At 37.2% G+C, this 10,377-nt stretch overlaps 1 protein-coding gene and 1 pseudogene across 3 annotated transcripts in view; both read right to left on the bottom strand.

Annotated features, from left to right (window-relative positions):
- The window catches only part of LOC104745523 (histone acetyltransferase HAC5), a 9,141-nt gene extending 2,348 nt beyond the window's left edge, over positions 1-6,793 (bottom strand). The window contains exons 1-13 of one of the 3 annotated variants that reach the window (XM_010466783.2): positions 6,556-6,793; positions 6,020-6,287; positions 5,684-5,798; positions 5,292-5,547; positions 4,735-5,178; positions 2,847-4,624; positions 2,328-2,624; positions 1,949-2,224; positions 1,524-1,652; positions 1,197-1,397; positions 967-1,109; positions 565-877; positions 281-420 (exon numbers count right to left, since the gene is read on the bottom strand). In XM_010466783.2, coding sequence (XP_010465085.1) covers positions 281-420; positions 565-877; positions 967-1,109; positions 1,197-1,397; positions 1,524-1,652; positions 1,949-2,224; positions 2,328-2,624; positions 2,847-4,624; positions 4,735-5,178; positions 5,292-5,547; positions 5,684-5,798; positions 6,020-6,153 — 4,226 coding nt within the window. In that variant the 5' untranslated portion in view covers positions 6,154-6,287; positions 6,556-6,793. Of the gene's footprint in view, positions 1-280; positions 421-564; positions 878-966; positions 1,110-1,196; positions 1,398-1,523; positions 1,653-1,948; positions 2,225-2,327; positions 2,625-2,846; positions 4,625-4,734; positions 5,179-5,291; positions 5,548-5,683; positions 5,799-6,019; positions 6,288-6,555 lie in introns of those variants that run through there. The other 2 variants (XM_010466782.2, XM_019236645.1) reach the window with 2 other exon arrangements.
- Positions 7,485-9,409, bottom strand: LOC104745522 (annotated as a pseudogene).

Here is a 10,377-nt window from a genome sequence, read left to right as displayed (position 1 = left end):
CCAGGCACAGCTATCAGATCTAATCTACCAAACTCAGAATACGACAAGTGCATAAAAGATAACACTGGCTCCCATTATAAAACTAGACACCCCCTCCAGCACACGTACTGGAATTTGCTTTTTAGTTCAGCGAAGACTATTCATTTTGCTGGATATTTTAACAGTATTTTGGAGATTTTGAATTTATATTGCACCCAAAATCCCAATATAGTTGATCTAATTAAACTATACAAGTATGAAATAAACAAAGCGACTAAGCGAGCCAATACGTAAAACTTACTTGTCACAAATCTGGAAATTTTTACACTGGTTGCACATCCAACGATTTCCAGACACCATGAGAGTGCAACAATGTTTGCAACAATGTTGCAAATGAACCATGATGAAATCTTCCTTCATTGGGAGAATGATCTCACCCAGCTACAGAGAAGAAAAAAAAAATGAAAAGTTGGCGACCGAGATATTATCACTTTCTTCAACAGAAACATGAACAGAAAGAAAAAAATAGAAAACACAAGATTATCAGTGTAACAATTTTAACGAACGAAGAGTATAAAAAGTTACTTTATGCATCAGCAGGAGATCCTTCGAGGCATTAACAGAAAGGTCCAACTGACCTACTGCTTTTAGAGCTCTTTTCGATATGACCTTTTTGGGCATTAATTTTCGATTAGACCTTTTGCCATCCTCTTCTTGGCTCATTTGATCTATTAAATCCTCAGCGGCACCTGGCCAGTAGTCGCCATCAAAATATGGCAACCTTGCTGCTGTTACCTTAGCTCTACATTCACCAGACTGGACGAAAAAATGGTCATAGAAGTTTGTACACTCAACGACCACTTTTTCCTTGGAAGCTTTCTTTAGCATTGCTAAATACCTGAAAAAGAAGTATTAGGCATCATATAATGATGTAATATTCTCTCTTACACGTGAGAAACAGAAATTAAGAAAATATGTATTCCATACCATTCCCTAAGTTTGTCAGTCTTTGGCGTTTTCTGAATTTCAGGATGGCAATATAGAATATAATCTTCACCCTTAAGAGGAGGGCATGCCCATATATAGCAGCTTGAAAACCCACGTTTCTTACAGTAATCAAGGTAACCAATCTGCAATTCAAAAAAGCCACTCTTGATAAGACTTGTGCAGCAACATAGGTGCCTGAAAGCAACTTGGATCAGAAAAAAGCGGCTCACCAGAATTTCATGGTATACGAACGTACGGAGGGCTTCTCCAGACACTGTTTTAACGTCAGGTCTGAAGTACTTAACTGAGTCCAGATAGGAAAGGTATACCCGTCGTTGATTGGGAGACGCAGAATCTGTTCCAAATTCCTGGACGTACATGCCAAATAAGCATACTTCAACACCTTCAATCTTTTGAAACAACAGAACGGCCTGAAAGAAAGAAAGATTTAGGTTTGTTAGTACGAAAAGAGATGGTTAACGGATATCATGTAGTAGAAGGACAGCATAATTAGAAAACATGACAGGAATAAAGAACCAAGCATATGTAATCTGTACCTTAGACTTATAAGGGAATTCTGATGAGTAATTATCTTCTCGAAAAATGTCAAGGAAACGTGGCTTTACTTCTAGTATTTTGTCGACAGATGCCACAACTCTGATAATAAGCGAGTCGGCTCCGGGGACCTGATATATCAACAAAATGGAAACTTGATTGTTATCTTACTTAGCTTTATTATAGGAAAGAGCAGTCTAAGAAATAAGGCGTCAAAACATATAGGTTAATTTTCTAACAATAGAGGCCATAAACTAGCTAATTTCGTATCTTTATGTTTGTCATACTCCCGTGTGTAAGCCCAACTTGATATGTCTATCAAAAATCAACATTATATCTTTAAATGTGTTTAAAAACCCCGGGAGCAGTCAGAACAGAGATGCAGAGGAAAATCAGCCCAAGATTTATCGGAAAAGTTAATAATCACCTCCTCATAGCTTTTTCCTTGAAGTCTAGCCCTCTCCTGTCTTTCCTGCTTCAATTTCTTGAACAACCGCTGTTCTAAATGGTTGCTAAGAGTACTGGCTGGCAAGCTATTTGCTCCCAGAATAACACTTTGCGATACTGGTTTCCTTTCTCCTTGTTCCACTTCTTGTATATAGCAATTAGGGCAAGTGTACTCTGCTTGCCCATGATTCCTACGGCCGTTGAACAAAGCACAGATTTGATGCTGCCATGCTTGACATTTATCACACTGCACCCACTGCACGGAATCATAGGTTCAGAAAAAAAGAGTAGATCATCTAAATATAAAATGGGTAATTCAATAATGCAATTGCAGAACTCCAGTAAGTGAAGAGGCTTACCGATTCTTCAACCTCTTCATCATTTTTCTTCTTCTCAAACCTTGACTTCGGCACAGAAGTTCCATCAACAGAAACAGTGTTTGCACGCGCTTCGTTGTAACAAGGAATGCAGACATAATGCCGTGACTCACCAACCACAACCGTATAGTGCATAGCATTTCTCTTGACACGTGCACCACAAGGTGTGCAGTAAATAGGTGTTGGCTCAAATGCAAGCCTCTCAACAGCACATAACTGGCAAGAGTTCTCAGACATGGAGAGTCCCATTGCTTTATTTTTTTCTGCCTTGGTTTTACTCTGAAATAAAATAACAAAGAAAAAATAACTAGCATTATCCACTGTTACCGGCCACGTGCAAAATCATTTATCAACGAAAAGGTATGCATAAAGTGATAGAAAAATTCCGACAATACTAAAGAGACCTAAAGAAAGTAAAGAAGGATAAACTGAAAATATTTCTTGGTCGAACTCAATCTTTCATATCAAACAAGATTTGTGTCTAAAACTTTGTTAGCTTACCTGGCCTACCCACTGACGAAGACCACGGATATGCTCCTCTACTTGCTCTGGAGTGAACAGCTCAATCAGTGAGACTCCTTTGATCTTTGATTTCCCGTTATTAGACACAGATACAACACCCACAGACTGTTCCGCTTTCTCTTCTTTGGGTGCGCTTATTTCGTTTGTACGCTTTGGTTTTTCTTGCTCTGAGAAAACATTTTTAACATCTAGTGCAGAGTCACCACCACCACGTCTTCCCATGGGAGTATCGTTGCAAACAGGCTTTTCCAGCTCACGTGAAACTGGAACAAGCCTCCTTGAAGAATCAGAACTATCTGCATTCATAGGCACATTTGTTCTGACCGTTTTACTAACATCACTTTGTAGCCTATCCTTCTCTTGCGAACCCATTGAAAAATGACCTTCACTTACACCAGCAGACATTGTCGCTGGGATGCTCTGTGTGTCATGATAAGCAAATTGGGAGGGTTTCTCTACTTTCAGGCGCTTCGGAGCAGGTTGCAAATCATCAACAACAAACGCAGCTTTAGAGTCTCTTCCATTAGAAGTACGCATAGACTCAAAAGATTCCTTGGGTCCATGGTTTGAACTAGCTGGGGTAGGCTCAGCTCTTTGGAGGAACGTAAATTTTTCTTTTTGTTTCTCCTTGAAGCTTTTGACAAAAACACAGACTGGGCATGCTTCATCCCTGCAGTGCTTGTAATGATGAATCAATTTTCGGGTTTGAAGACAAAATTGATATGCGCAAGCAGGGGACTTGCAGTCATTGATATGTTTCAGTAGCGTTTTGGTAGTAAAACAATACTTGCTTTCACAGTTATCTTCTGCAGCATTGCATTTTCGTACATGTAGCAGGAACAAAAGCCACCGCCTCTGATTTTTGTAACTTAGACCACTATCTCCATTCAGCTGTTTACTCAAGGCGTTGCTTCCTTCTAGGAGATGTGGAGCCTCCAAGGTGCCTTTAGGAGCAACATTCTGGCAGTTTGTAGACTCTCTTACAAACGAACTATTATTAGTTCCTTCATGCTGCATAGGAAATCTTACCCCAAAACGTTCTCTCTCTTCACTAGAATTTTTTGATATATGGGTCACGTTCTGCGAAGATGAATGCCACTGACCCAAACCTGATACTGGCTGCACTCCAGCTGAGAGGTTGCTCAAATCTTTCCATTGTGACATCTGCGGCGTCTGTTGAGTTCGTGGTGGAAATGATGGAGAAATCTTTAGCTGGCTACTACAAACCGGTGCACTCTGAGCACCAACATACTCGTCTTTGACAGCGTTCTGCTTGTACTGGTTTTGCAGCGTGGATGGTTCTACTTTGTTTATAGCCTGCATCTGAAAAGCTTCATTGTAGTATTCCACGCGAGGTTCATGCTTAACTTGACTAACTAAATTTGAATCTAGCTGAGATTGACGATAAGCTTCATTGTTCATTAAGTGCTCTTGTTGCTGGTATTGAGCATGATGAGCTTGTTGGTTGAATTGATGTTCTAATGGTCGATGACTCACCTGAGCCAAATTTTCTTTGGAATTGGAAGAAGATTGGAAATTCCCATTCTCGAACTGATGATATGGTTGAGATTTTAGCAATGGATTGTTTTCCACTACTTGCAGGCTTGACTGGTTACTACCGAAGGAAGCATCAACTCTCCGCATAGGATTTACGCTCACTGAATTCATATCCACAGGAGTTTCCATTGAGCCAGATGATGTTATAACTCCGTAGAGATCCCCAGACGCAAAAGTATTAGCGTTGCTCATTGAGTATCCTTCACATGATGAAAGCAACTTCCAATTAGCATACCACAATGAGTAACCTACTCGCCAATCAAGAGAAGCATTGAAATTTGAAAAGAAAAGGAAAATTAGAGAGATTTACTGTTCACATGTGACACCTTCAACTGATCGACAGGCTGCTGTAAGGGTTGGGATAAAGTTGAAAAATTCGTAGAACTGAGGACCCCTTCAGAACTCCTGGCCCCAGTAGCAAGGTGTACATTGTTCCCGCCCATCCCTACACCAGCATTTAGAGGAATATTGGTCATCCCAGATGTATTTTGGTGAAGATTTGACCTGAAACCACCTCCCAACTGGTGATCAGTGTTGTAAAGCATACGGTCATTTGAACCAGTAGGACGTTGCCTCTGCAGCTGAGATGGATTTCCAAATTCAGAGCCAGCAGCCAGATGCTTGCCAGAATCTCTAGAATATTCTTCATTTCGATGAGACTGATATACATCAGTATTAGCACTACTGTCAAATCCAGGAGTAGGAATCATCTGGCCAACTGCAGATAATTGCTGACGACCATAATTTATTGAACCTGTCGATGTAAAATGTAATGAAGAAAAGAATCAGGACAGGCTCTTCGACTGTTTGTGTGGTCAAACTTACAGGGACACAATAGAATCGAACATAAGGTAAGACCGATATTACCTCCGTTCATGCGATTATTTGGCAATAGCCTTCCAGTTTCGCTAGTTGCATCTGATAAGTGATTACTACTACTATTGACTGTGCTCATATCCATCATAGGGGTGGCCGTATGACTCTGACCCCATCCATGCGAAACCCCAGGTGTCTGAACCATCGTACTGACCGAGCTTGAAGCATTAGCGAGGCGCTGGCTAGTTAGTAGTTTCAAAGTAGACTCTACGCGAAGCTCAAAATTTCTAAAATCTAAGTAGTCCTCCTGCGAAAAGAAAATTACCAACAATGACCACCAGTGCAACACTAAAGAATCTCCAAGTGCTTTCTGGAATCCAAGTATAAACTGCGACTAGCTAGGAAAAATTTAAGAAACTGAAGCAATGAGGAAGATTAAGAACCTTAGACTTAGCCATTCTCAACATTGCATGCTCTAACCGTTTGGCAATCTCAAATAACTTAGCCTTGGAGACCTCATCAGTCTTTGAAGGTTGCCTCTGCTGTAACCAAGCGTAGCTGTGTAGAATAAGAAATCACGCATAACAATCAAATAAATAAGAGTGTTCTCCACCAACATAGACTTACACAAATGAAGAGTACAGTTAATGCAGTTGCATATCACGAGAATAAGAGATGGTTCTTTTAGCGAAAAACAATGAAGTGTTGGAACCATTAAAACAAAAGTAAACAAGTAATGTCAAAAAACAAAAAAAAAAAATGCAACAGAGAAACATTACATTTTGTTGAGCACATCCTGCCGTACGCCGAGATTATCACGAGATGTGGTGGCATTAGGCTGAGAAGAAACACTGGAAGCAGGATTCTGCATCTGTCCTGGCTGAAGAACATTCCTATTCTGCCCCTGAGCCATTATTCTCACTCAATAATGAGCTCAAACGCTTGCACAGCAGAAGAATATGGAGCAAATGCACTCAAAACAATGGAGCTAAAAGCCCCGCCATCAAAGACACACGATCATCACCACCACCACCATTAGCTACCAGTCTACAATTAACAAAAGAAAAAAAAAAAAAAAAAGATTTGAGTTCGAGAATATAATGTAATCATAAAGAACGCGTAATACACAACTCTTCAATTACACCCAAGTTTTTTTTTTTTTTTTTAACAAATCGAATAGCCTGGATTCGTGAAACCATCAAATTGAATCAAATTTGGGGGAAATTATGTAAATTCAACACCAACCCTAGCTCAAGATCAAATCCAATTAATGAATGGAACAATACAATCGATAACCCAAAAAAAAACCCTAAACCTGAAATAATTGGGGGTGGAATCAGCAATTCGGATCTGAAGAAAGGCAATTCGCAATAACAAGAAGGAGAAGGGAGGATCAACGCCGGAAAAATTAAGATAACTGAATAAGGAAACAAACGGCGAAAGACAAAAGAAGGAAGGACGACGGAGAACGGGGGAAAAGGTCGGTGCGCCTTGGATAATGACGCGCTTATACAAAATATCCTTTTTTGGTTGCAAAAATCCGTATTTTTCTTTCTTTCTTTCTTTCTTTTTACTGACTAAAATATTCTTGATTTTATTTATTATGGAAATCAAAAAAAAAAAAAAAAATCCCTTATTCCTTAAGTAAGAAACAGGAAATATGAAATCCAACGGACAGAACACAACAACCGGAGCTTCTTTTTTTTACCCAATCAAAATATTCAGACCGAAGCCTTTGAATTTTTTTTTTATCTCTCTCTCTCATCCACAAAGTCAATCACGTATACAACAACAAAAAAAAAAGCCAAGTGGAAATTACTTATTATGGTATGCGTTTCATCGAGGGGTAAATTACCAAAGATTTTTTCCCCTATTCATTCGAGAATGATAAGACTACTTTAGTAATTTTGTCTACAGACGACGACTTGCCCTTTTTTGGACTTCCGTAACGGTACGAAGATGCATAGCCTCAACAGTAACCGCGATGAACAACTCTTATTAACTTTACACATTTCAAATCATAACGTACAAGGTTATTAAAGATAATTATAACGTAAAATTTCATTAATTTTTTCTCTTGTGTTCTATAAGATTTTTTAAGATTGGATTACTAATATTAACAGCAATGTCTTTCGATGACTTCTCTTTTTAGCTATGTTCATTTTATTCGTATATATATGTCAATGTGTGTGTACTATGAATGATCCATAAATCATAATGGTATAAAAGTTTACACAAGAGGGGTGAATAAATGTTTCTAATCATGAATATGATATGATTCTTGTACATAGTTATACAGATTCTCGTAAGCCTAAACCACATAATTAGTAATTCCATGTGTGGCTTGTGATGGGGCTCAATTGGCTCTCCGAGCTTCCTTCTCCGTAACTCTGCGATTTTCAACATTTTTAGGGAGCTGACTTAAATAGGCTCGGAGAACCAGTTGATCCGAGGAAGCATTATACAACGGGTTGGAGCTCTTGGAGATTAAACCCGATTGGTTGGTTTGGTTTTGTGATACATTGGAGAAGCAGGGTACGTTCTGATTGCTGATGATGTTGTGATGATCAAAAATGATGTAAGAGTCCATCAATGCAGAATTTCTTTCATGAGATAAGCAGCTTCTTGTGTTGCCGTCACTTTCAGTTATGCTGCTGTTCTTGTGGAAAACTCTACACAATACCCACTCTTCCTGTTTTAATTTGTCCCAACAAAGCAAATTTGTCAAAATTATGGTTAAGAGCAGATATGTGTGCCAAGTCAAAGATATATCATCTTAGATTAGCTACAAATAAATCTTTTTTAGAATCGTCAGCAAAAACCCTTAATAAACATTTAACATTCAGGTTGAATGTGAAACAAAGATACAAAGATAAAAGTCAAAACCTTTGCCTTAAGTCATGGGATAATATGATTGTGACATCTCTCTGGCCGTTTCCTTAATTCATGCTTAAATTTGTTATTGTTATTTATATCCAAAATCACATACTATACGATAAAAATTGAACCTCCGAGTGTATATCATGATCACATGAGCCTCACAACATCTAAGAAAGAGTATATAATTTATGAGCAAAAATATAATTGATGTAGTATATATACTACGTAGCTCGGTTTCACTACAAATGATAATTTTGATTATCCAAAACGTTATTTAAAATTTCTGAAACAAGAAAGAGACTAAAAGGAGGGAATAATACCTTAAGAGAATTAGGAGGGTGATGAAGAAGTGAACCTTGGAGCCGAAACTCGTGCATGACCCAGTCGGTTTTACGACCTTTAGGGGCTCGACCTTGGTAAAACACAAGTGTCTTTCTCATACCAACAATGCTACCATTTCTTTGGATTACTCTATCTTTCCCGGTTGCTTTCCAATAACCGATGGCCGTAGCCCGGTTTGTTCTTTGGCCCGTTGCGTATTTCCGATCTTTTTGGCTGTAAAAATACCATTCTTTCCTTCCCACTCTCGCCGTTTCTGAAAATGACCTTCTTTTTATGTACTATCGAACTTAAATATTGATAACAAGTCAGGCCTTGAATGTTATTTTCTGTTAGTGGCGTTGAATTTTTTGAAATAGTATAAAGTGAATTCTCTTTTTCTTATAATGACATATTCAATAATAACCAAATGATTTCTATCCGCATCATATCTTAAACCAAACCAGGTTCCTAATTACCAAGCATCCAGTAGGCATCCAACACGTCTGCATGATTAGGATGATTTGGTTTTTTATGGACAAGTGGTGATCATCTTGTACTCTATTATATAGAAGAAACAATCGAATGGTTTAATCTACATGAGTGATGAGTCATAAGATATTTGTAGACACATATAACAACATTCTGGATCATTTAATTTGAATCCACGAGTAAAAGAGATAGATGAACCACACAAAAGTACTTACGAGGAATATTCCAAGGCTCGCACTTGTTGAGATCGACGTCGATCAAGACAACTGGTTGATAGAGGCTGCGAACGGTTCTTCTCATTAAGTAGTCGCAAACGAGCTCGTCGTCTCTCGGATGGAATCTAAACCCAGGAGGTAAGTTGGCCTCAACCATACTTATACTGCCCTTCTTCTCTTCTTTATTCTCCATTTCCATATATCTGAAAATTTGCTTAGCTATAATAGTGTTTTTTATCATCTGATGATAGAGAGAGGGAGATGTAGAGGAATTCAGGACTCAGGAGTTTTGAGCACAAGAGGAAAGAGGAGCGGTGGTATAAATAATTAGCTAACAAGCAATAAAGTCAACTTCAATATACGCTGTAATCCTCCATGTAACTCTATACTGTTAACATAATTTTTCTTTTTCTAACCACTATTTTGTATTAAATGCCAAAATAAAATGATATGTCCCAAAATGATGTAGCTTTCAGTTTGATTTTTCTTCTAAGGCTAAAAATTCATTATATCTTCCGATCAAGTTTTGAAAGATTTCACACCGAAAATATAGGAAAAATATTTTTTAGCTGAAAAAATATACACCCATTCGGCCATTCAAAGGCCATATTTTATGCTCAATCTTATATGATATGAGAAGTATTTTTCTAACTTTTACTCACATTGTGATATTTGGCATTCTTTTTTAGTGACAACTGTCATTCTTTATTTTTATTTTATTTTTTAAAAACAAATTTATATCATTTTCAATTCCAAATAATTATTCTTTTCTAATCAATGTTGGTACAATTGACATATATTTTTAAATCCACTTTTATATCTTAAGTTCTTTTGTCAAACAAAATTAGATATATATATATGATACAAAATCTAATATTCTATAACATTTACTAATAAATAACTAATATTTGATACATCTACTTTACACAATTTTCCTACATTTTATTTAATTTTTTTTTCATCCTTTAAAGTGAAAAACACACACTATTTTATAATAATAAAAATATCATAATAAAAACCATATCTTGGATGAGAAATAAAATAGTTTAAATACATAATTATGATTATGTCTTTATGTAATTTTATAAACCTTAATACACGTTTTAAAACCATATAATATTTTCTTCCATTAATTAAGTAGGCTATAAAATTAGTCAGTTCCACTAAAATTCTATTAAATTATGATAAATTACATAATTTTTTATTAAATAATAAATAATAAAAACGAATTA

Source organism: Camelina sativa, chromosome 15 (assembly GCF_000633955.1).
Source record: "Camelina sativa cultivar DH55 chromosome 15, Cs, whole genome shotgun sequence".
Lineage (NCBI taxonomy): Eukaryota > Viridiplantae > Streptophyta > Magnoliopsida > Brassicales > Brassicaceae > Camelina > Camelina sativa.
Note: the sequence above shows the minus strand (reverse complement) of the source record. Positions and strands in the feature narration are given on the sequence as shown.